Source organism: Canis lupus, chromosome 5 (assembly GCF_003254725.2).
Source record: "Canis lupus dingo isolate Sandy chromosome 5, ASM325472v2, whole genome shotgun sequence".
Classification (NCBI taxonomy): Eukaryota; Metazoa; Chordata; class Mammalia; order Carnivora; family Canidae; genus Canis; species Canis lupus.
The window spans coordinates 77,402,457-77,428,612 of record NC_064247.1 but is presented as its reverse complement, the minus strand read 5'-3'; the positions used below and the strand labels follow the sequence as shown (position 1 = coordinate 77,428,612).

The following is a 26,156-nucleotide window of genomic DNA, read 5'->3' as shown; positions in this document are numbered from 1 at the left end:
AGGAAATGATAGAGCTGGTAAAAGCAAACAAGGAGCAGGAACAGTGACCCCTGCCACAGTGACCTTGCCTCTAGTGACATAGGCCCGTATTTAATTGTATTTGCAAAATATTATCATGGTGTGTGCTTTGGATTGAGCTGAAGGAAATTGAAAGCATAGAATCTCGTTAAACCATTACTATATGTCAGGTGTTAACTTTTGAGTGAGGGAATTGGATAGGGGACAGTGACAGTGCAAAAATGGAAGAGGAAAGACCCGATCTTACCAAAACTTATCCATCAAAGAGGAGAGTTGAATCAGATAATACTGGGAAGTCATGACATAAAAGAAGCTATTTAAATACATGTGAATTCAGATCTGAGCACAGAATCTGAGGTTCGTTTAGAATATGTATAAATGGATGGCCAGAACAAGCCATGAGAAAACAGGTGTAGAGTCTGAGATTAATGTCAGATCTACAGGGGTAGATGTGAGTGTACTCTACCAGAGTTTTAATTGAAATGACCCCCAGAGGGGCACCTGGGTGGCTCAGTGGTTGAGCATCTGCCTTTGGCTCAGGCAGTGATCCTGGGGTCCTGGGATCCAGTCCTGCTTGGGCTCCCTGCATGGAGCCTGCTTCTCCCTTTGCCTATGTCTCTGCCTGTCTCTATGTCTCTCATGATTAAATAAATAAAATCTTAAAAAAAAGAAAAAAAAAGACACCTAGAGAGAAAAAGGGGCTGAAACTTAAATATTAAGAATATTAAGGGATATTTAATTCTAAGAGGGAAGTGAATATAGGCAGAGGAGGGTTCCCAAGAGGGAACAAGGAACTAAAGGCAAGGGTAGGAGTTTCAGGGTGGATACTTCATAGAGAAGGAGTAAATGAGATAATGAAATTGAGGCAGCATTTTAGATAAGTTTATTTTGGTAAGTTTAGAAATGAAATATAAGGGACGCCTGGGTGGCTCAGTGGTTGAGTGTCTGCCTTTGGCATGGGATGTGATCCTGGGATCAGGATTTGAGTCCCGCATCAGGCTCTCCGTAGCCTGCTTCTCCCTCTGCCTATGTCTTTGCCTCTCTCTCTCTGTCTCTCATGAATAAATAAATAACATCTTAAAAAATTAAATATAAGTGTACCAATTCTTTTTTTATTATGAAATGAAATATAAGTGTACCAACTCTTTTTTTATTATGAGCTTCAGCAGGTTTTAGATTTTGTATCACAACCCTGTATACTACTCATTATGTACTTTGAGACTTGATTATCAAGAGATAAAACTTACCTTGGCATTGCAATGTATGTGAATTCTGTTCTAGGTTAGGCTAGTGTATTTCATTTGAAAAAGTGTTTGATAGTTAATACTGTGTCACTTTCACAACTAATGGGTAGGCAGTTTGAAAGACACTACTATAAAAAAAGTTGGATGTGAAGGGATGACTGTTAAGCCCAAGATTTGAGGATCTGCAGAAAGAGGTTGGTGATGAAGAGGAGGGATGATACATCTGGTAGGGAGCAGTGTAGCAGGGGAAGGGAGGAGATGGCATCAGGGATGATTGAGAAACGTGAGACTTGAGAGGGTAGTGGATGGCTTGAGATGAGTGGGTGTGACGTTGAGGGCACTGCATCTGGGCAGCTTTTTTCTTTCAGCAGGAAGGTGGGGGTAATGGCTAGAGACCTAGGAAGGTGATTGCTTGGAAGACTTGCTGTGAGGATCCTGATCTAGATGATGGTAGAGTAGGGGCAGCAGGAAAATAAAGAAGTCATCGATTGTTCAGTCCTGGTTTTATAACTGAGCACCCTAGTAGCAAGAAGGTGGTGTGAGAGCCCATCACTGGGTCCAGTTGTCTCGATCACTGTCTTCCAGACTAGACCTTACCCTGTTGACTTAAGTCTCCAATGTCTCTTCTCCCATTGCCTTTCTCTAAGGGCTCTTATTCCCTTGACTCACACTTGAAGGATGAACTTGATTAATGAGCCAATTAACCCAGATAACCCAGATTAATGTTAAAACAAAATTAGCCCAACATTTTATATAAAATAGATTGACTTTAAGTGAAGCAAAAGGGCATCCAGTCTTGGAACACAAATGCCATTTTATGGTGGTTTGTTTTCTTTTTGCTAAAATGAGAAGAACTACTCTACAGTTTTGGTGTATCTAAGTAAACTCTGTTCTTCCCTTTCCAAATAAAGTCTGTGCATGTTTGAGATTCAGACTTTTCTGAGAGTCTGATAACAAGACAGGAATTGCCAGCAGTTTTAGCGAGTTCATTGTCTTCTGTGGACCTAAAGTTAACAACCTCTGGGGGATGTCCTACAGTTAGGAACCTCTGAGTGTAATCTTCTCTCTGTGTCTTGTCACAGCCTAGTGCCTGTAATGCTCAGTGTTTCCAGGCTTTTGGGCCATTTGCAGGGTATGAATTTTTTTAAAGAACCATCTTTGTATTCTGACTCTGTTCTATTGTACTTTCTGACTCTGAGTCTTGCCAGCCCAGTGTCACCACTTGATCTTAGGGCCTGTGCCTTTGGTGTTTTGTTGGCCTATGAATATATTAAGGTCAAAAGGTACTAGAATGTACCAGAGAGAAGTCATTCAAAAAGTATGGAGTCTGGAAAAGCTTAGGAAGCAATCTGATTATGTGCTGTGTATATCGATACCCTGTTTCTCCTTGACTATTCTGTGTGATATTTGGCACTTTCATTTTAGTATCCTGGTGTTGCTAGCAGTCTGATGTGGAGGTTGTAATAGTAATCTCTAAAGGCCCTCTCATTTTTTATGCTCTTTTGTTTGTAGCATAATTCTCAGGTGGCATTTGTGTTTTCTGTTGTATTAGGTACTGAGACCAACGTTGACAATGAACCCACATCAACACAGGGAATTTCTGAAGAAAGAGATGTGATGTTGTCACATGGTTTGCAGAAGAATGTTGTTCAGGGAACCAACTTTCTAGAAACCTGTGAACCACAAAAGCACCAGGAAATTCCCACAGTGAAAAATATTAAAGAAAAGGTTCCAAGAATCCACTGTGCAAGGAAAACGTTCAGATGTGAGGAGTGTGGGAAATGCTTCAGTTATTTTTCTTACTACGTTAGACACCAGAGAATCCATACTGGGGAGAAACCCTTTGAGTGTAATGAGTGTGGAAAAGCCTTTAATGGCAATTCTTCATTAATTCGGCACCAGAGAATCCACACTGGAGAGAAACCCTATCAATGTGAAGAGTGTGGGAGAGCCTTTAATGATAATGCAAATCTGATCAGGCATCAGAGAATCCACAGTGGGGACAGGCCCTATCTCTGTGGAGAGTGTGGAAACAGTTTTACCAGTAGTTCTGAGTTTGTTATACATCAGAGAATCCACACTGGGGAGAAACCTTATGAGTGTAATAAGTGTGGAAAAGCTTTTGTTGGTAATTCACCACTACTTCGACATCAGAAAATTCATATTGGAGAGAAACCCTATGAGTGTAATGAGTGTGGCAAAAGCTTTGGAAGGACTTCTCATCTAAGCCAACATCTACGTATTCACACAGGGGAAAAGCCTTATTCTTGTAAAATATGTGGGCAGGCCTTTAATTTTCATACAAAACTAACTCGGCACCAGAGAGTCCACAGTGAAGAGAAACCCTTTGACTGTATAGATTGTGGAAAAGCCTTTAGTGCTCAGGAACAATTAAAAAGGCATCTAAGGATCCATATTCAGGAATCTTCATATTTATGTGATGAGTGTGGAAAAGTCTTCACTAGCAGAAGAAATCTTCTTTATCATCAAAGAAGCCATACTACAGAGAAACCCTATGAGTGTGTCAAGTATGAAAAAACCTTTAGGACTTCCAAGCTAGGTCATCATGAGCATGTCTGCCCTGGAGAGAAACCTGTCCTGGACATTTGTCATTTTGGCCTCCCAGAATTTTTCACCCCCTTTTACTGGTAATAATACACTAAATTTCCTTTCGGATATCATCTTCCACTCAGGAGCAGGATGTGTGACACAGGCCCGGGTCAGCTGCACATTTTTTTCCCTAAGCCATAGCTATAGGTTCAAATGTCAGTAGTTTACCTAAGATGATCCAGTTATAGCTCTAGGACTTGGCAAGAGTTAATAGGAAGAAATACTCTTCTCTTTTTCCCTTAGTCTTAAAGCTGAGAGGAACTCTTAGATTCTTGTGGAGGCTGAGGAGGAAGTCAGCACAACAAAAGACAAATCAGAGTTGAGGAGTAATCACCCTCAAAGTTTCTGTTTGAACAACTACTTTAAACCATATCTGAAGCCAGAAATACATCTGGGTTTTTGAGTTCCAGTAACCAACACATTTAACTTTGTTTTTGTTGTCTTTTTGTTCACGCAAGCTTAGGATAGGTTTTCTTCCCTTGCAGGAGAGCTTTATCGGTGTAACAAAAATCTTCAGGGATAACAAACCTGATGGAGAAATGTTTTATGTATATGATGTGTGGGAAAGCCGTTAGCTATAGTTCCAGCAGTCCTCGTGATTGTAACAAGAATGGAAAACCCCTTGTAATGCAAGAGCCTGGGCTGCATCAGGGTACCAGTATATAGAAGTTCTAGCTACTTAAGCTCTGCGATGGAAGTTTCATTGTTACTGCAAAACTATGTCTGCATCAATGAGTCCATTCTCAAGGTAAGTCTTAACTATGAAACCAAAAGCTACTGCTCATAAAGCTTTCATTCTTTTTACTCCTTTTTTTTTTTTTTTTTTTTTTTTTTAAAGATTTTATTTATTTATTCATGATAGTCACAGAGAGAGAGAGAGAGAGAGGCAGAGACACAGGCAGAGGGAGAAGCGGGCTCCATGCACCGGGAGCCCGACGTGGGATTCGATCCCGGGTCTCCAGGATCGCGCCCTGGGCCAAAGGCAGGCGCCAAACCGCTGCGCCACCCAGGGATCCCTTTTTACTCCTTTTTATTTGGGATGGATGCTATTCTAGGGATTACACTAGTAAATGCCAGGCTATTTTGGCATTTACAGCATGCCATTGACCAGTTTCTCTAAAATAGCATGCCCACCTTGCCCTGTGATTTGTTAGTGGGCCAAGGAAACCCTTTCGGTCTCTCATAAGAGAGAGTGCTGAGGGATCTCAGTAGGAAACCAAAGAGCTGGCTGGCCCTTTTCCTTAGATGATTATTGTAATCTGCTTCCTGTGTTGTTTTGCTTCCAACCATTGTAGCAATTAGCCTGCAGCATTCCAGACTCCTGGGACTCCAGGATCACGCCCTGAGCCAAAGATAGATGCTTAACCACTGAGCCACCCAGGCGTCCCAGTGGACTTCTTTATTGAGTAATCAACATCCATGGTCCCTGACCCCCATAGCCACTGTCAGGAAGCCCCCCTCCAACTGAGTAGCCATCTTTGATTTAGTCTGTGGTTAGTGTATTAGTTTCCTGTGGCTCTGTGACAAATCACCACAAATGTAGTGGCAGAAAACAAAAGAAGTTTATTCTCAGTTCTGGAGGCCAGAAGTCTGAAACTATTTTGTTGGGCTGTAATCATGGTGTTGGGAGAGTTTCGCTCCCTGAGGTGGCTCTAGGGCAGAATCTCTGCCTTGTCTCTTCTAGCTTCTAGTGGGGGCCAACATTCCTTAGCTTGTAGCCACATCACTCCTCAATCTCTGCTTTTGTTTTCACATCACACCCTCACTGTATCTAATCTCCATTTGCTTCTCTCATAAGACACTTGTGGCATTTAGGACTCACCCAGATGATCCACAATACACCAGCAAAACCTGCCATTTAAAGTCACATTTACCAGGTTCCAGAAATCAGGACCTGGTGTCTTTGGTTGGCTGTTATTCAGATACACAAATGAGATAGAAGAGGAAAGAAATTAACATTGAGCAATGCCTGAATCCCAGGCCATACTGTATGCACTTTAAGTGAAACAACATATAGTATTTACAATAACTATGTGCTTTTACTCCATTTTTCAGATCAATGAATGGAGTTTCAGGAAAATGCAGTGATTGCCCAGTGTCTCCTAGCTAGTCCTTGAAGGAGCCAGGACTCCTCAGTAGGCTTCCTACTAGGTCACACTGAGTTGAAAGCTGGCTGCTAAGTGTTTTACACTTACCACGTGTTAAGTTAGTGCACTTGGTAACACGAAATGAACTTACCTGTTTGTTTCTTTTTCATTTCCTGCCCACCATCTATATTGCATTTTTACATGACCTGAAGATACAAAACACGTTGTGCTATTAGCAGCTTGCTGATTTAATGTGGTTTGTAAAGTGGCCAAATGAGGTCATTCAGGGAATACTACCTCCAGGAACCAGAAGTACTTGGTTTGGCTGTTGATGTAGTTTCTGCTTTTTTACCATTATCATCAATGTGATCTCTTGTTTTTTAATTGGAATATTTAACCATTTGTATTTGATATACTTCTTAGGTTTAAGTCTGTCATCTTGTTATTTGTTTTCTGTTTGCCCCATAGTTCTCCCTACTACCCCATTTCCTGCCCTTTTTTTTGGATCAGTTAATTTTTTGTGATTTCATTTTATCTCCTTTTCTGGCTGTTTAGCTATAACAGTTTTTGTTTTAGGGTTTCTGTAGGATTTAGACTATATTTCTTAAACTTAGCATACTTTACCTTTAAGTAATATTATACCACTTCACGTATAGCATAAAAACCTGTGTATATAGGTTTTTATATATATACATATATAATACATAAAAACCTGTATACATATACATACAAGTTTTTATGCTAAATACATATAAAAATGTAGTTGCATTTCTCTTCTCCTGACCTTTTAAGTCTGCTTGAAGTTGTCCCACCATTTATGATCTCATTTATTATTTAGTTAGACTTCTAATTTTGAGATGACCATAGATCGACATGCAGTTATAAGAAATAATATGGAGAGTTTCCATGTATTTTTTACCCAGTTTTCTCCAAAGGTAACATCTTGCAAAACTAAAGTACAAGACAACAGTCAGGATACTGACAGGGATACAGTCAACATACTGCGTACTTCCCTATTCACAGGGATCGCTTGTGTTACCCTTCTATAGCCACCCATAACCCTCTCCTTCACTCCTGGAAGCCACTAACCTATTCTCTATTTCCTTTTTAAAAGTCATTTTAAGACTGTTATATGAATGGTACCAGACAGTGTACAACATTTTGGGATGGGCCTTTTCACTCAGTGTAATTCTCTGGAGATTGAGATTGTATAAATAATCTATTCTTTTTAAATCTGATTGTATTCCCTAGTGTAGATATCCCACAGTTTGTTTACCCACTCACCTGTTGAAGGACATCTTAGTCATTTCTAGTTTTTGGCTATTGTGAATGGAGCTGCTATAGACATTTGTATATAGGTTGTTGTGTGAAAGTAAGTTTTCGTTTGTCCTTAATTAAATGCCCAGAAGTGCTGGGTCATGTGATAATTGCATGTTTGGTTTCCTAAGAAACTGACAGACCTTTTTCCAGTGTGACTGCACCATTTTATTTTACATTTCCACCAGTAACGTGAATGATGCAGGTGCTCTGCATCCTTGCCAGCAGTTGATGTTGTCACTATTGTTTTGTTTCAGTCATTCTGATAATTATGTTAATGATTTTGTGGTTTAATTTTATTTCCCTAATGGCTAGTAATATTGAACTTTTTTTTTTTTTTTTTTTGTCATCTGTGTATCTTCTTCAGTGAAGTGTTTTTTCACTTGGATTGCTTGTTTTTTTACTGTTGAGTTTTGAGAGTTCTTTATATATTCCAGAAATAAAGCAAGAAGTATGTGCTAGTACTTGTTGGATATGTGGTTTGCACATATTTTATCCTACTCTATAGCTGGTCTTTTCATCCTTTTAATAGGATCTTTTGTAGAGATTTTTTTGAAATTTGATGAAATCTAATGTATCCATTTTTTCTCTTAATGACTAATGCATTTTATGTTAGGTCTAAGAACTCTTTGCCTAACCCTAAGTCCTAAAAATTTTCTCTCTCACTTGTTTCTAAACTTTATTTTATGCTTACATTTTGACATTTTTACATAATTTCACTTTTATGTCTGTGATCAATTTTGGGTTTATAAATTGTGATACCTAGGTTGAATTTCATTTTTCCCTTATGGATGTCCAGTTGCTCTACCACTGTTTCTTGAAAAAGCCATCTTTCCTCTATTGAATTGCTTGTGCACTTTTTTAAAAGAAATAAGTTGAACATATTCGTATAGGTCTATTTCTGGGTTCTTCATTCTGTTTCATTGATCTATGTGTATATTCCTCTTCCAATAACACACGGTCTTGATTGTTGTAACTACGTAATAAGACATGAAATTGGGTAGACCTAGTCCTTCCATGCTATTCTCCTTTTTCAAACTGGTTTTCTTATTATAGATCCTTTACCTTTTCATATAAATTTTTAAATAATTTTGTCTATATCTTAAAAAAATCTGCTGGAACTTGAGTATGAACTGCTTTAAACCTGTATATCAACTTGGGGAGAGCTGACCTCTTTCCTCTGCTGAATCTTCTAATCCGTGAACTTGGTATTTGTCCTCATTTGTTTAGATCCGCTTTGATTTCTTTCATCAGCATTTTGTGGGTTTCAACATGGAAGTCCTATGCATGTTTTATTAATGCTTATTTATTTTTAATTTTCTCTATGTGTTTCTTTCTGGATAGTTTTTACTGCTATGACTTCAAGTTCACTACATTTTTAAAAAAGGTATTTTTAAAAAATATCTACTCCTAATTCTGTCCAATGACTTTTTATTGTACATTACAGTTCTCATCTCTGGAAGTTTGATTTAGATCATTTCTATATTTTCCATGTCTCTACTTAATTTTATAATCTGTGATGTGGTTATAATAACTTTTATTTTTTTTTATTTTTTTATTTTATTTATTTTTTATTTATTTTTGTTATAATAACTTAAATGCCATTGTCTCCAAATTCTGTAGGGACAATTTCAGCAGTTTGCTAGGATTCATTTTTAATTTCTTAGATTATGAGTTACTAGTCCAGTAGGTAGTATTAATTTTAAACTCTGTGCTCAGGGGCATCTGGGTGGCTCAGTGTTGAATGCCTGCCTTTGGCTCAGGTCATGATCCTGGGATCCTAGGATCGAGTCCCACATCAGGCTCCCTTTGGGGAGCCTGCTTCTCTCTCTGCCTCTCTCTCTCTGTGTCTCTCATGAATAAATAAATTTAAAAAATATTTTTTAAAAAACAATAAAAAATAAGGGATTCCTGGATGGCTCAGCGGTTTAGTGCGTGCCTTTGGCCCAGGGCGTTATCCTAGAGTCCCGGGATCGAGTTCCGCATCAGCTTCCCTGCATGGAGCCTGCTTCTCCCTCTGCTTGTGTCTCTGCCTCTTTCTCTGTGTCTCTCATGAATAAATAAATGAAATCTAAAAATATATATATAAATAATTTAAAAATAAACTGTGCTCAGTAATACAGACTATGATTATAAATTCTTAGGGGACATCCCCACTATCACTCCAAAACCTAGGCAAGGACTATAACCTTTGTTATCTCTCTTTGCTAGTGGGAAGATTTTTTTTTTTTTTTCTAATTTTTACTTTCATGAGTCCAGGCATTTGGTTGGTTGTGGTGTGTGTGTGTGTGTGTGTGTGTGTGTGTAGCCCCAGTTCCTCCTTGCGTCATGTGGCTTCCTGAATATTATAATTCAACCTCTGCAGATATCAAGATCTTCAAATTTCTACTATTTCTGGTCGTGTTGGCCAAAGCAGTGAGGGCAGCTAAACTCTGGTTTTAGTTTCTTGTTCAGTTTTGGTACCTGGGTATATTTTCTTGTGAGCTAAAATGATGTTTTAAATTATATCTTATCCTAAATTTCTAGATAACTAGTTTATATCATTCACTATATTGCCTTAAATGAAACACTGCCTAGAGATATTTTTGGTCTCAAAATCATTGCTATAGTAATATAGTTAATGCTATTATTCCTTTAACACTTGTCTGGTATATCCATTCTTTAACTTTCAGTCCTTTTGCATTTTTATGTTTTGGTAGTACCTAATAAATATATAACATTTTTTCCCTAGATGAACGTTAGGATCATTTCACGAGTTCCAAAACAAATCCTGTTATTGGGATGCCTGGGTGGCTCAGTGGTTGAGTGTCTGCCTTCAGCTCAGGGCATGATCCCCCGGGGGTCCTGGGATCGAGTTCCGTATCGGGCTCCTTGCATGGAGCCTGCTTCTATCTCTGCCTCTCTCTCTGCCTCTCTCTCTGCCTCTCATGAATAAATAAAATCTTTAAAACAAAACAAATCTGTTGTGGTTTTATTTGGGTATGGCAGTTCCTCCCACTTTATTCTTTTTTTTCCCCAAAATTGTTTGAAATTGGACTTAAAGATTAAATCAAGATGAATGTCCTTTCTTTGAAAAATTACCTGTGCCTTTCTATATACAACTTCTTACTGATGGTGGCAAAGGTGATGGTGTAGTCTCCGAGTATTTAAGTTTTTCTTCATATATGTCTTATACATTTATTAATAAATGTATTAACTTTTTTGGTTGCTTTGTTGTTTTTGTAAGACCTCTCCCTGCCCTATTTCTACACATAATAGAGTGATATAGTAATTCCATTCATAATGTCCATAAGTAAAGGAAACTTTTATAATATTGAAACCTATTTGAATTCTTGGAATGAACCCCAAACAGACTTTTGTTGTTTTCTCATAATTTTCAAGAGGAGAAGCAGGCAGAACGACCTTAACTATGTCATCTTAAAACTGGAAACACCAAAAACATATTATTTAACATGAGAAGATTTGTCATTTTCTCCTGGTGGGCAGGGAGAAAGGGTTTTAGGGAGGCTCTGGGACTGCAGGGCCAGAGGGCACTTAGAGCTGAGCAGGACACTTGGCTGCAGGCCCAGCATAGAGATGAACTTCCAGAGCAGTGAAATATGAGAACCATCCTAAATTTTTAAGTATGTGCATGTGATTTTTCCATCGTCCCTCATTCCTAGAAGTATTCCATAAGGCTATGATCTTGGGTATGGGTTTGAAGAACCCACAACAGTGTGGTTAAAAGTGATTAATGCATATTTCTTATTTGTATATCATCTGAAGGTAGCAGTCCAGGGCTGGTACAGCAGCTCTATGGTATCTCCTAGCTGCTCTGTCATTCCCCAGGGACCACATCCTCATTGACATGGTTTAAGATACTCACCCCCTTGTCAGCACTCCACCTAGCTGATGGGGATACTGGGCCTGGAAGGGCATGTTCCTTCTCGTAAAGGTATGGCATCACTTTTTCTTACAGCCTGTTTGCCAGAAGCTGGTCACGTAATCACACTTGGCTGTAAAGAGGGCCAGATGTATTAGACATGAAAACCATACTAGGGCTGCCTGGGTGGCTCAGTTGGTTAAGCAGCTGCCTTTGGCTCAGGTCATGATCTCGGAGTCCTGGGTTGGAGCCCTGTGTTGGGCTCCCTGCTCAGTGGGGAGTCTGCTTCTCCCCTGCTGCTCACTCTCTCAAATCTTTTTTAAAAAATTTGGGATCCCTGGGTGGCTCAGCGGTTTAGCGCCTGCCTTTGGCCCAGGGCGCGATCCTGGAGTCCCGGGATCGAATCCCACGTCAGGCTCCCGGTGCATGGAGCCTGCTTCTCCCTCTGCCTGTGTCTCTGCCTCTCTCTCTCTCTCTGTCTATCATGAATAAAATAAAAAAAAAAAATTTAAAGAGGAGCAGGAAATGTGTTATTTTTTCTGGACTGTCTTTGGCTTGCTAGAGATTCTGTTAATATATAAGGGAAGAACAGAGATGGTCTCGGCTTCTGCAGGCCTTTTGTAACTTGGCCTGTGCATGTCCTAAGAGTTTCATGTTATTTAGGAGGCCTTATTTTCTTACCTGTAAAATTAGTGACTGGTTTATGATCCAACATTTGGGTCCAGCATTTCTGTGACACTCTGGTCTCCTAATTCCTTCCTATTTCTTTAGACAAGCCCTCAGCCCTATCTAAAGTTCTACTAAAGGAAAAAAAAAAAAAACCTTGCCAAGTGCAACATTATCCCTAGCTATCACTGCCAAATCCTGGGACTAGTTTCCTATCTGAACAAGAGAAGCTGTGTAAAGTGGTCAATTTAGGAAATAGTGATGATCAGGGTCAAGGCGAAACAGAGAAGTGCTCCTGACAGTGGTCAGTGTTGTGATTCCAGGCAGAAGATATATCCTATTTCCAGTGGCACAGACATAAAGAAGGGTTCTACTCGAGTTGGGATTGGAGTCTTAGGATCATGTCAACACGAGATATTTGTTGCATGCCTCCTTTGTGCTGGGCCTTGTGCTTTAGCTGAGGATGATGGTGTTGAACAAGATAGATACAGTCCTTGCTTCCTAGAGGGAGCAGAGAAGACAGACACTTAAACTGTCATCATTAAATAAGCACAGATGTGCCAAGTACTGAGAAATAGAGTGCTGTGATGGTATGTACCTGGGGGGCCTGCCTTATTCTAGGTGGTCAGAAAAAGCTTGTTTTCCAAGGAAAATGGGATTTGAGCCTAGACTTCAAGAAATAGATGGAGGGTGGGGATGGGAAGGGAAAGGCATCCTAGGTTTAGAGAACAGTATGTTCAGCAAGCGGGCTGAAGTTGAGAGAGGAAGAGGAATGAGGGTGGTCCGAGGCTGGAGAGCCAGGTAAGGCGGCCCACCAACCACTTTCCAGTGCTGTAGCTTTGGAGGCATCGTAGCTAGAAGATAGGCACTATCTTGGGAGGGAACAAGGATAATCTAATCCAGGGGCTTCTAGTGGTGTTTCCCTTCTGCCTTGGCTCAATTTGAAATTTTATTGGAGTGTTTTTGTTAGTGTTTGGTGGTGGTAGATGGGAGCCAGGAGTGCCACAAATCCTAAAAGGCATTGAAGGGTTCTGCCTATTTGGAAACAGACTTTCAGGTCTTTCTGGACATTCATGTAGGTAAAAACTTTCTTTTTTATTTATTCATAGACATAGAGGCAGAGACACAGGCAGAGGGAGAAGCAGGCTCCATGCCGGGAGCCTGACGTGGGACTCGATCCCCAGACTCCAGGGTTGCGCCCTGGGCCAAAGGCAGGTGCTAAACCGCGGAGCCACCCAGGGATCCCCGTAAAAACTTTCTAAATGACCTGAATCTAGAACCTGTCTTTCAGCTAAATGAATTTTTACAGTTTTAACATAGCTGATTCTTCAGGAATGTAACTACTGTAAAACCAAAAGAAGGTTTTACTGTTTCACTTTTACTTTATCAAGAAGCGTTCACCATTTTGATTACAGTTTGTGATTTTTGAAACATCAATAAAAGACAGCATTGTGGCTGTGGCATTCAGGCACATTCCATGTGAGAAGGCAAATATCTGACGACTTCATTAGGTCCATAGCAGTCATGACCGGACGTATACATGCTGAAATGTGTATTTTTGCAAATTATTTTCCTTTGATATCTCCTCTATTAAAGCAGACTGTTAAGGTGTTTTTTTTTTTTAACTTTCAAGTTTTTATTTAAATTCTAGTTAACATACAGTGTAACATTAGTTTCAGGAGTAGAATTTAGCAATTCATCACTTAAATACAACACCCAGTGCTCATCACAGCAAGTGCCCTCCTTAATGCCCATCCCCCATCTAGCCCATCCCCCAACCTCCCTCCATCAACCCTGTTTGTTCTCTACCCTTAACAGTTTGTTTTATGGGAAGGCCTCGGTGGCTCAGCGGTTGAGCGTCTGCCTTTGGCTCAGGGCGTGATCTTGGGGTCCCAGGATCCGGTGCCACATCAGGCTCTTCACAGGGGGCCTGCTTCTCCCTCTGCCTGTGTCTCTCCCTCTCTCTGTGTCTCTCATGAATAAATAAAATCTTTTTTTTAAAAAAGTTTGTTTTATGGTTTGCCTCTCCCCCTCTCTTTTTATCCCCAATGTTCATCCGTTTTGTTTCTAAAATTCCACATGTGAGATCACATGGTTGTCTTTCTCTGACTTATTTCATTTAGCATAATACCCTCTAGTACCATCCAGGTCATGGCAAATGGCAAGATTTCATTCTTTTTGATGGGACTTCATTCTTTTTGATGGCTGAGTAATACTCCATTCATACATCTACCTGTCTCACAACTTCTTTACCCATTCATCAGTTTTTAAAGTGTGGGTTGTTTATATTACCTATCATCTTCTAAGTCCGTATCTATGAGTTTCATGGCAAGAGAGTAAAGCGTTCACTGGGGAATTAACTTGTCACAAAAGGCTGCCTTAGGTCTGAGATCCACAAGCCCAGGCCTGAAACTCTAATTCCTGAAGTACGGACTCCCCGATCCACCCGCGGGGGTGAATCCAGCGCTCCCGCCTGACGCTTCCCCAGCCCACCTCCAGGAACAACGGGCCTGCAGCCGTGACCCCCAGGAGAGGGCCGCGGGGCACTGGGGTGCGGTCACGGATACTGGGCCTCAGGGGCGCAGCCAGAGCACCACCGAGCAGGAGCACCGCGGCTGCTAGAGAGGCTCCGCCGGGGCCGGTGACGCACTTCCGGCTGCGCCGCGGCGCGGCGGGCGGCGGGCGGCGGGGGTGAGTGCGGGGCTGCCCGAGGCGGGGGCGGTGCCCTGGCGGGCGGCGGTGGCTGCGGTGGCTGCGGTGGGGATGCCGCTCGGGCTTCGGGGGCCGGGGAGGGCGGGGGTCCGTGTCTGTCCCGTGTGCCCGCCTCGGGCTTGATGACCGAATACGTTCCCTCGCGTGGGAGGCGAGGCGTGGATTGCTGTCCCAGCCGCCGAGCCCCGCGCCGCGTCTGTTCGGGGATGTGCGGAGCAGCCAGGGGTGGAACATCAGGGGTGAAGCGCATTGTGGCGCCCTGAGGCGTTTGACGTGTCGACGTCGTGCGGGGCTCCCACTACAGGCATTTCTCGTCCGGACTGTGTGTTTCCGACTCCTGACAGGCTCAGTGGGAGCACAGAACAAGCAGAGCCCAGCCCAGTCACCCCGGAGCAGAAGCGGCCCGGCTTCTGGAGGGCACTGTGTCTGGAGCGGGCAGTTCAAAGGTAACTTGGCCCTAGGCTCGGGCCGGTGGGGTGACGATGACCCGGGGATGATTTCAACATTGTAATCGGTGGTTTGCTCGATCCTGGAATACACGTAAAATAGTTCCGGAATCGCTCGTTCAATACCATCACGAAAATTATACTACACTAAAATCATAAAATAGTAATGAAAACATGAAATATATATAAATATATTATTTATTAAACATTCATATTTATATTTGCCTCTCTCTGTGTCTCTCATGAATAAATAATCTTTTAAAAAATGATAGGCCTATTTATTTATTTATGTATTTTCAATGTATTTGTAGGTTGTTTCTAGTTTTTTGCTCTTCAGAGACTGTTAATAATTTTGTACATATTTTCTACATATGAGGGTTTCTCTAGAGCATAAATTTTCAAATGTAAGCATGAATATTGAATTTTATCAACTGCCTTTGGCATCTGTTGGGATGGAGAGTGTGTTTATCTTTCTTTGATTTATTCATGTGGAAAATTATACTAACCTGTATCCTAATATGAAGCTTTCTTGCATTCACAGGATGATCCTTTTTAGTCATGGTATGTCACTTTAATGAACTACTGGGGTCTATTCCTTTATATTAGTAATTTTTCTGTCAGTATTAATAAATGAGACTGGTCTGTGGTTTTTGTATCAGTGTTGTGCTGGCATCATGAAAAGGACCGGGAAAATTATTTTGCTGTTTTCTCCTACGGTTTCAGTAGTGTTAGAATTACTCATGTCTTAAACACTCGAAAAGATTTGTCCATGATAACCTGTGGGCTCACCGTTTTGTGTGAGTCTGCTCTTTGCTGGCTCAGTTTAATTAGGTAAAAGTAGTCATGGATTACAGAGAAATATCTATGTAATAAAATTAGTAGAGTTGATTTATTAGATTCAAATAGAATTATATGTTCTTCTATTATAGAGTAAGTTTTTTTTGTAAGCATTCACACTTTAGCTAAAACAAAAAAAAGCCCTCAAAAATCCGTAAAGCAGAGGTAAATAGATCAGGCTATTTAAACACATGCAATAAAGCCAGAAATTATGAGCAGGGAAGAAATTAGCAACAAACTATCCTAAACAATTCTGTGATCAGAGATAAAACACAGGTGCTGATAGTCTACAAAATGTAATTAATATCATTAAAACATGAAATATTTTTTAAAAACTCTGGCATGTGGCTAATAGTGTATTCAGAGGGAAAATTTATGGCCTTATAAATTTTTTTTAAGATTTAGTTATTTATTTAGTTATTTATGAGAGAGAGAGAGAGAGAGGTGCAGAGACACAGGAGGAGGGAGAAGCAGGCTCCATGCAGGGAGCCTGACGCAGGACTCGATCCCAGGACTCCAGGAACACGCCCCGGGCCAAAGGCAGGCGCTAAACCGCTGAGTCACCCAGGGATCCCGGCCTTATAAATTTTAATTGCTAGGTAGGAAAGAATGAAAATAAATGAATAAATCATGCAACCTCATGAAGGTAGAAAAAAGCCTTTTGTATAGTCTAGCTTCCTCCAAAAGCAGAACATAGGACAGAGGTTTATGTGCTGGCGGTGCACTTGGGAATGTATTCCAAGGGCAGAGTGAAAGACAAGGAGAGTGAAACAGGAGGGAGAGCCAATACGAGGTTGTACTGTCAGGCTGGCCTGTCTACAGGCAAGACTAGTGCTCAGTCTTGTAGGATCTTTGAGGAGCCTTGGAATTTCATGTAGGAGACTGAAGGGGAAAATTTTTATCCCTTGACCTCTGTCTCCTGTTGGTCATAGGTGGCCTCACAGACATTAACTCTTCTCTGCTTTTTAGACCTAGCAGGTGTCCCACACAGGACACCAGAGAAGCCCCAGGGGAGGAGCCAGCCCCATGTGGTAGATCCTTGAGGACACTTTGGTAGATTGTACCGGTGCAAAGCTGGTCAAAGCCTCTGGCACTGGACTAAGACCAGAGGATTTGGAGCGGAACAGAAGGTGTACTTCTCACAGAGGTATAGCTCTCACAGAGCTAAAGAAACAAAGCAGAACTTAATGAACCACAAGGAAATAGAAAAGAGTAGTGTTGTAAATAAATAGAAAAATTTGCACTTTAAAAATAAAAGAAAACAACATTCAAATAGACAAACCATCGTTCAACTTAACTTTGAGTCTGCTCAGACCACCAGATCAGAATACCATAGACTGCATGCCTCAACCAACAAAATTTATTTCTCACAGTTCTGGAGGAGCCCAAGTTTAAAGGTGCCAGACAATTTGGTTCTTGGTTCCCTGGGTTGCAGATGACTGCCTTTTCACTTTGTCTTCATGTGGTAAAAAAGAACTCTAGTGTCTCTTCCTCTCTTTTATAAGGGGGCACCAGCCTTATCAGAGTAGGGCCCCACCCTTATGGCTTTGTTTACCTCATTACCTCCTCACAGGTCCTAGATCCCAAACGTAGTCATATTGGAGGATAGGATTTCAACATATGAATTGGGGGGGATGGGGGGCGCATTCCATCCATAATATTAACAAAGGGGAAAGAGTCTAGAAAACACATATATTCAAAAGAAGTGGGAAAAGCAAAGTAGCTCCAGATTCAGAGGAATTGGAAAGAATCATGAACCAGTGTTTTTCACAACTCTGCACTCAAGTTGAAATCCTAGAAGACATAGATATTTTAGGAAAACATTTTCTTTTTTTTTTTTTTTAAGATTTTATTTATTCATGAGAGACACACAGAGAGAGGCAGAGACATAGGCAGAGGAAGATGCAGGCTCCCTGCGAGGAGCCTGATGTGAGACTTGATCCCGGGACTCCGGGGTCACCACCTGAGCTGAAGGCAGACACTCAACTGCTTTGCCTCCCAGGCATCCCAGAAAAACACATGTTTTCAAGACTAACTTTGGGAGCAGTATAAACCCAAAAATAACAAGTCCATGTGTTTTGAATACAGCGAACACGGGGTGCTGGGTCATGGGACCCTAGATGATCTAGTGATCCCTTCTCTCAGGGAGCTGAGGCCCTGGCTTCTGCACTATCAGAGGGCTGGAGAACATGAGGAGACAGCCTGGGACCTCAAAGGTAAGCCTGGGCTGTGTGGGAGGCTGGCTTCCCAAGGTCTCTACAGACAGGGCAGTAGAGGACACTCTGCTGTGTGAGGGAGCAGGCAGGAGGTAGGGGAACGGCTCCTCCAGCTCCATGGGGCCTGACTCGGGCCTCTGTGCTGGCCTGGCTTCTGCCAGCCTGGCTTCTCTTGCAGAGTAATTAAGGATGATACTTGTTTAGAGAAAAACAAGCAAGTCCAAGATCTTGGTAATGATCTATTTCTTGAGCTGAATTGTTGCTATGTAGGTCTTTGGTTTATTATGCTTTAGGCTCTGGAAACATTTTATGTGTGTCAGAATTGTGAAATCCTAGGGTTCCGGGCAGTGAGCATCACTGTCATGGCTGGGAGGGGTCCTGGGCACCAAGCCAGTGAACAGATCACCCCCTTCTTCCTGTGGCAGCTCCCACTGGACTCCTATCTGGACACTGGCTGCCTGTGTCTCAAATCTTCTGTGAGGGAGTGTGTTGTTCCTCCTGGGATGGGGCTTGCCTCACACTTGCCTCTCTCTTTTTCCTCAGCTCCAGCCCTTCTCTGAGAGGGAGAGCAGGTGATAGCAGCCATGCTTCTGACAGTCTGGCCCCAGGTGAGCTGTGGGTCCTTCAGCTCTTCCTCTGAACAGTTTCAAATTGAAGAAAATTGGGAAGGGAAGCTGGTGAGCTTCGTGGTGGAAGCTGGAGGGGCCCTCCTCACTTCCGCCTGGAACTTGTGGGAAGAGCAGTGAAGTGAAGGGATGGAAGCAGCAGGAGAGCATCCCTGAAGGCAGGAGTGAAATGTTCTGTACAACAAGGTTCTTTGCTTCTCTGGTGAACAGGGAACATTAAAGCTGCCCATGGAGGATACTCCATGCATGGATGTGAATCTCCATTCACATGGAGGACAGCAGAAGATTAGGGTGCTCAGGGACCGGGGTGTAGGTGAAGAGGAGTAGTAGTAGGACTAGCTCATCACAAAGGGTGGCTGTGCCTCTAATTTGGTGGGGGTTGGGGAATTGAGAGTAGGATCTGGAGAGGGAAAAAGACAGGAAGTCCAATGGAACAGGATGTCTCATTTTGTCCTGGAGAGGCTTTCAGGGCTTGGGATCGGGGCTCAAATTTTAGATCTCTCATAAGAGATCTGGACCCTCTCCCCACCCCAAGAAAAATAAACATGCAAACCAAATTTTCCATACAATTTCAGGGACTTCATGGACACCCTGAAGCACATCCATGGACCTCCATGGATTACAGGTTGGGAATAATCAGTCCCAGTAGCATCGTTTGAGGCTTGCTGTGCTGCAGGCACCATACAAAGCACTTGCATGGATTGTTCAGTCCAGACACCTGGCCTCTGAAATAGGTGCTGTGTTGTGCCCATTCTGCTACAAAAGACGTGAAGGTATAGGGGAGTAGAGTGCCTTGCCCAAGGTCACACAACCAGTGTTTCATTCTTAATTGCTCATCCCTGTGATGTGTGCAACCAGTGACGTTAATGTGGTCAGAATTGCGATGGCTTTGTAGGGAATAATTTTTAGAGATGATTCTAAAGGAAGATGACCACTCCAGAAAGAATTCCATTGGTCCAAGTGATGTGGGCTTCATCAAGGAAAGTAGTTGTTAAAAAAAAAAAAATCCAATTCAACTAATGCTTAACATAAAAATCTTTAGGATGTAGAGTCAAAGGATTGGGGGTTAGCGTATGGGAAAAGGAGGGATCAGGAACAATCCTTAGGGTTCTGGCTGAGGTTTCCTGCACAGATGGTAGGGGGGTGTTTGAATTCAGGAGGAGGCACCAGCTTACCAGGGTAATGGTAGTGGCAGTAGCAGTGAAGGCATTTAATATTGTTCAGAGAAGTTCCTTGGTCACAGTTGGGTGACTTGCAGACTCATCCAGAGGTTGGACTGGAATTGTTGATGGGTGGAGGTCAGGAGAAGGAAGCAAGACAGAACCTGGCAGAGAGGAATGAGAGCATATCCCTGCCAGTGGGTCCCTAAGGTTGTTACAGAAGACTGAGGTGGGCAGAGAGAGTGACCAGAGGCTGCAGCCGCCCAAAAGGGAGGCATCAATCCTGATGCAGAGCCTGTGTTGAGCACATGGTGTTGTGATGCAAAGAGGAACAGCTGGAAGGGTGGCCGAGTAGCTGGCCAATGGGAAGGCTAATCTGCCCTCTTTCCCAAACCTTCTTGGAGAAACAGTGAGTTCTTGGGTAAAGTTGGAAAGGATGAGAGACATAAATGGGAGAGGATGACAGAAAATGTTGGATTTTCAGTGAGATGCATCTGGAAGCAGAATGGGCTGCTGCCCCCTGCCCCAGCCAGTCTGGGCAGTGCTGAGCTGCTGGAGGTGCTAAAGTAACCACACAGCCCTTTGAAGCAGGGGCAGTGACAGGAGTCAGGTGACAGATGGGGGCTGGACAAGATGGAGGCCATAGCTGTTCTCTGGGGTGGCTAGAGGTTTATAGGTGAGGGGGCAGGATGGAGGAGCCGTCTCAAGGGGGAATGCTGGTGGCTTGGTCCTGAGCTGCATCTGCCACTGAGGATGTGGTTTTACTGAAAGAATGGAGTTACTTTGGGGGAACTTGATTATGGGAATTATTTTTTTAGGATGTCTTTTATAAATGTAAAATACGGCATGAGGTTTCCCTGCCGTGAGAGAAGTCAGATACTCTCCATTGTTTACTTTCCAGGTGCTATTTCTCTAACCTTTCCCCTTGTTATTAATTTTGTACTATTGACGAGCTCCCTCCCCAAGCCCTTATACTACCCTCTGCCCCTCACTTAGGGCCTGAGCCATGGAATTGGCCCTAGGGCAGCAGGAACCTGTTGTTTCAGAAGTCGGTGACCTTCGAGGACGTGGCTGTGTACTTCACCCAGACGGAATGGGATGGCCTGTCCCCTGCACAGAGGGCCCTGTACAGGGACGTGATGCTGGAGAATTATGGGAATGTGGCCTCCTTGGGTAAGGCCTCTCTCCCCCTGGGACCCGGACTCTGCCAGTTGGGGTTTCCTGGCTTATAGCCCCCTAACAGGTTGGAGGTAGGGTCTCTGGTAATCCTTTACTGAGTGGGAACCCCAGAGGCTGAGATTCCTAATACCCCTTGTGTCAAGGGTTGCTGGGAAGGGTGAACTTCAAGACCTTTTGGGGCCAGTATAGGACTTTGCTGGGGACTGGTATGCACTCTTTATCCATCCTCTAGAAGTTGTGGTTTGGACACCGAGGAAAAAAGAAACTTACTGCTGCACACACAGTATTATCTTCAGGTTCACCTTTACCCAACCTGCATATCTTGAGGTCTTCTGGGCCCAAGTCTGGGCCATTCCCAACTCTCACACTTCAGGCACCTTCCAAACACATATACCTTCCAAACCCCCGTCTTTCCACTTAACCCCCCACCCCCTCAGTTTCCCATAGTCTTTAGGCATGGGATCCCCTAGTGCTCTTATTTTGCCTTCCCGTTGCCAAGGACAGCCTGAGGAGATGCTTAAAACTCCTCTGTGGGAGATTATTCACCTGTCTCTCCTATTTCTTTTCCCCTTAACAGGATTTTCGCTTCTCAAACCTGCTGTGATCTCACAACTGGAGGGAGCAGGTGAGCTGGAAGGCCCATCTCCGCTGGCAGCTGGAACAGAAATAGGCCCCCAGGGCCTCTGGACTGGTAAGGGACACACAGGCTGTTTTTTACAGGGGAGAGTTTAACTCTTTAAGAAGTCAACTTTAGCATATAAGCATGCCGTATTTATGAGCCAGCTGTACACAGTAAAATTTAAATAAATGATGATTTATAGAGATAGGTATAGTTGAGATTTGACTATTTTTGTAGTTTGCTGTTTCTAATTCTAAGAACAGATCTTTTTTCAAATGCTTCATTCTAATTCATCCCAGTCCTAATTTTGGGATTCTACCTTTTTCAGATGAAATGAATGAATGTGGTGTTTTGGGGTCCTTGCTACTTCCTAAGCATTGTATAGTTAATGTAATAGATGGAGAATTAACAGGTTTTTTTATACAGAAAGGGAGAATAGCCTGGCAGTTAAAAGTATAGTCTTTGGAGTAGACTTCCCTGAGCTCCAGTCCCAACTACTATTCCTAATTATATGACTTCCTAGTTGTGACTTTGAGCAGGTCAGTTATTTGAGTTCTCCAAGGTTCAGTGTTTTTATCTCTGAAAATGGAATAATAAAGTGATAGAATAGTGCTGGTCTTGTGGGTTGAGGATTATATGAGATAATACATATTAAATGTCTAACTTACTGTGTATGCTCAGTGAAGTATTAGTTTTTATTTTTATTTATTTTTTATTTTTTTTGAGGAGACAACTGTATATAGTAAGATGTAGGAAATAAGGCAGAAAGGAGAAAGTGCTCTCAATTCAGTGCTTCTCAAATGATGTGCAAATGAATCACTGGGGTGTCATGCAGATATATATATTGTCATTTAGTAAGTCTGGCATAGAGCCAAGATTCTGCAATTCTATTAATTCTCAGGTTCTGCCAATGTTTCTGGTTCCCAGACCATACTTGAAGTAGCAAGCTTCTTGTTGGCTTAAGCAGAGTAGTTGCCAGATGATTTTCCATTTACTTCCTGCATTTGTGGTCCATAGATTGTCGTGTATCCTTTCAGTGAATCCTCCTTCTTAAAAAGATAGTTTCAGTGGATTTTTGTTCCTTGTGGTCATTCAACCAGATGATCCCTGACTAAGGAGGACATGTTTGCAAATTGAAAAGTTTAAGGGAAAAGAGATGATGTTGTGGACCTCAAAGGAGTCTGGATTTAAGGGATCCCTGGGTGGCTCAGCGGTTTAGTGCCTGCCTTTGGCCCAGGGCATGAGCCTGGAGTCCCAGGATTGAGTCCCACATTAGGCCCCCTGCATGGAGCCTGCTTCTTCCTCTGCCTGTGTCTCTGCTTCTCTCTCTCTCTCTCTCTCTCTCGAATAAATAAATAAATAAAATCTTTAAAAAAAAAAAAAGGAGTCTGGATTTTATTCCATAAGCAGCAGATAATCCTGAAGTCTTTAAAGTTTTCAAATAACCCATCATGATCTTAGCTAAGAATGAAAACATTAATTGGTGTTTGTAGGTTAACTGAAGTGAGGAATCAAATGGCTTTTAGGCAGACAGAAGGGGAAAGTAGGTAAAGGGCACAAGGCCCACATCAGCAGAGTTGACTCTCTTAAAAAACTGGGACGCTTGGGTGGCTCAGCAGTTAAGCATCTGTCTTCTGGCTCGGGGCATGATCCTAGAGTCCTGGGATCAAGTCCCACATCGGGCTCCCTGCATGGAGCCTGCTGCCTGCTTCTCCCTCTGCCTGTATCTCTGCCATTCTCTCTCTCTGTCTCTCATGAATAAGTAAATAAAATCTTAAAAAAAAAAAAAAAAAAAAAACTTTTAGAAGGCCCACACAGTGACTTCTATTTAAATCTCATTTGCTGAAACTGTCTTATGCCCCCCCACCACTGCAAGAGAGGGTGGAAAAATATAGTTTTTATCTGTAGTTTTTATTGCTACCTCAAAAAAATTGGAGGATATACTAGTAAGGATGAAAGGGAGATTGGATATTGGTTAAGTAACTGGTAGCATCTGCCACATTGTAGGATTTGGTAAATTGAAGGTCACTAGTACAGAAAAATTGTCAAAGCATATTTTAAGTGACCCACATAAGAAGTACATATTTTATTTTATTTTATTTTAAAGATTTTATCCATTTATTCATGAGAGACACACACACACACAGAGGCAGAGACACAGGCAGAGAGAGAAGCAGGCTCCATGCAGGGAGCCCAATATGGGACCTGATCCCGGGCCCCCAGGACTATGCCCTGGGCCAAAGGCAGGCACCAAACCGCCGAGCCATCGAGGGATCCCCAGAAGTACATATTTTAATCAATATGAAAAATCTTCACCCTCAGTAAAACCAATGAAATATAAATTAAAACAGAGATGTTTCACCTAACATATTGACATAGGCTGGGTCCAAGGACCCAAGGGGGGTCCTGCAGGACCCACCATGAGGGTCCTTGGCTTTGAACAGGATAGAAATCAAATATGAGCCAGGAGGAAGTGAGAGAGGAGTTTATTGAATAGCATAAATGATAGAGTATAGCAGGTGGAGTGTCTGGGAGCCTCAGAAAGGAAAAGAAAGTGAATATCTCATTTGTTCAGGGTCTTCGGTTTTTATTGAGGATTAGAGTCCGGTGTACATGTCCTCTTCAGGCACCCAGGAACTGGTCAGAATAAAGACAAGTGTTCAGGTGTCCTCCATAAAGCATTTATTCCCTGGAGTCAGGAGGTTTGGATATTAAGATGTCTAGAGTCAATGGTCTAGAAAATGTATATGACGGCCTTGCTTGGTCATTCCTTAGATGTTATCACCTGTGCTGGAAGACGCCGAAAACTCCTTAACCTCTTGACCCTTATAAGAAAAACAGATATCATTTATACTATAAGACATACACAAGGCAGCAGTACAGGTCCTAGCAAGAACAGAAGCAGGAAAATAAGCAAAAAGCAGTTTTTCATGGAGTTCCTTCAGTTTCCCTAGTTCATACTAGAACAATAAATCAAACTGGAATAGACTTTTGGAGATGAATGTGGATCAGTAGTCTTTCTAGAAAATACTTCTCAAGGGCCTTTTAAAAGTTTGTCCTTGATAGTCTGGATATTCCTTCTTAGAGTATCCTAATAAAGTAATCAGATACAGACAAAGATGTACATGCACAAGAGTTGATCATAATTTTATATAATAAAATGTGGGAATTCAGTATACAGAGAATTGGTTAAAATAAAATACCTCTGCAGGATGGAGTGCTATTTAGCAATTTACAAAATATTTTTACAGAATATCTAAAGATACTGGAAAATTGTCATTATTAATGTTAAGAAAGAAAAATATTTTCAATTTTGAAAACATTTTTAGGGGCACCTGGGTGGATCAGTCAGTTAAGTGTCTGCCTTCGGCTCCAGTCATGATCCCAAGGGTCCTGGGGCCAAGTCCCACATTGGGTTCCCTGTTCCTTGGGGAGCCTGCTTCTCCCTCTCTCTCTCTCTCAGATAAATAAGTAAAATCTTTCAAAATTTTTTTAGAAAACTGGGAGGAAAATGATTGGGGGAGGAGATACATCAGAAGATTAGATGTGGTTGTTAGATGGTTGTATTTCACGTAACTTGAATTTTCTTTGCACGTTTCTGATATTGGGTAAAGACCAACCAGTGTTTTGAAAATGCTTGCTAGGGAAATTCAGGTCATTTGGGTCTCTTCAGGCGACTTACTACATGTGGTTGAGGAGAGATGGGAGAAGAAAAATAGAGGCAGCATTTTGAGGGCAATTTTGAGAAATTTGGGACCAGATACCTAACTCCCTACTGGGACTATAAGGATTCCAGAAAGAATGTTAGAGATGGGGCACCTGGGTGGCTCAGTTGGTTAAGTGTCTTCTTTGGCTCAGGTCATGATCTCAGGATCCTGGGATTGGGCTCCCTGCTCAGTGGGAAGCCTCCTTCTGCCTCTCCCTCTGCCTCTCCCCCTGCTTGTGTGCTTTCTCTCTCTGTCAAATGAATTGATTAAATCTTAAAAACAACAACAACAACAACAACAACAACAAAACATTAGGGACTGATGACTTTCAGGATTGAGGGAAGAGGAAGAAGGAAAGGCAAGGAGAATGCAGCAGTGTTCTGGAGGGTTGGGAAGAGATGGATTGAAGAGATCAAGAGAGCCTAAAGTCTCCTTCTCTAAGCAGAGAAAAAAGAAGGTGAAGGAGAAATTTTGGAAAGCCAAGAGTTTAAGTTCCAAGAAAAGCAAGTTCTCTCCCTTTCACCTCCTGGTGCTGCAAACTCTTGCCATCTTCAGTGTTGCTACATATTGTTGGATCCTGTACTTTTTCCTTCTTGAGCAGTTTCCATTTATATCAACAAGGGACTTAGGGACACAAGGATAGCTGAGACGAAACTGCTGAGTATATTAAGGTGTGGTGTGATAGGAAGAATGCTCATCTGGTGGATAAAACCTAGGATTTTCTTCCATTGCTGTCACATTTAACCATTTTGTTTTGGTTATTTGCATAGAGGTTGGTAACCTTTATAAATCATTCATGCTCAGAACTATACAGAAAGTGTATAAAGCATATTGTAGAAAAAAGTCTCCC

The 26,156-nt window shown here is 42.2% G+C and overlaps 2 protein-coding genes and 1 long non-coding RNA gene across 23 annotated transcripts in view; 2 read left to right on the top strand and 1 right to left on the bottom strand.

Moving 5' to 3' along the window:
* The window catches only part of ZNF19 (zinc finger protein 19), a 99,210-nt gene extending 88,733 nt beyond the window's left edge, over positions 1-10,477 (top strand). For 8 of the 10 annotated variants that reach the window (XM_049110707.1, XM_025426754.3, XM_025426755.3 and 5 more), the window contains 3 exons: positions 2,815-3,910; positions 4,358-4,620; positions 10,008-10,477. In XM_049110707.1, the coding sequence (XP_048966664.1) occupies positions 2,815-3,910; positions 4,358-4,376 (1,115 nt within the window). In that variant the 3' untranslated portion in view covers positions 4,377-4,620; positions 10,008-10,477. Of the gene's footprint in view, positions 1-2,814; positions 4,621-10,007 lie in introns of all 10 variants that reach the window. The other 2 variants (XM_049110708.1, XM_035716536.2) reach the window with 1 other exon arrangement.
* A 3,389-nt stretch (positions 10,478-13,866) lies between these two features.
* Positions 13,867-26,156, top strand: part of ZNF23 (zinc finger protein 23) — a 14,968-nt gene continuing 2,678 nt past the window's right edge. Inside the window, exons 1-6 of one of the 12 annotated variants that reach the window (XM_035716440.2) lie at positions 13,867-14,495; positions 14,821-14,962; positions 17,945-18,015; positions 18,559-18,692; positions 20,848-20,974; positions 21,558-21,671. In XM_035716440.2, coding sequence (XP_035572333.2) covers positions 18,600-18,692; positions 20,848-20,974; positions 21,558-21,671 — 334 coding nt within the window. In that variant the 5' untranslated portion in view covers positions 13,867-14,495; positions 14,821-14,962; positions 17,945-18,015; positions 18,559-18,599. The other 11 variants (XM_035716441.2, XM_049110702.1, XM_035716443.2 and 8 more) reach the window with 11 other exon arrangements.
* Positions 24,070-26,156, bottom strand: part of LOC112646608 (uncharacterized) — an 8,281-nt gene continuing 6,194 nt past the window's right edge. Inside the window, exons 3-4 of the long non-coding RNA XR_007410981.1 lie at positions 25,419-25,556; positions 24,070-24,424 (exon numbers count right to left, since the gene is read on the bottom strand). This is a non-coding gene — a long non-coding RNA (uncharacterized LOC112646608). The remainder of the gene's footprint in view (positions 24,425-25,418; positions 25,557-26,156) is intronic.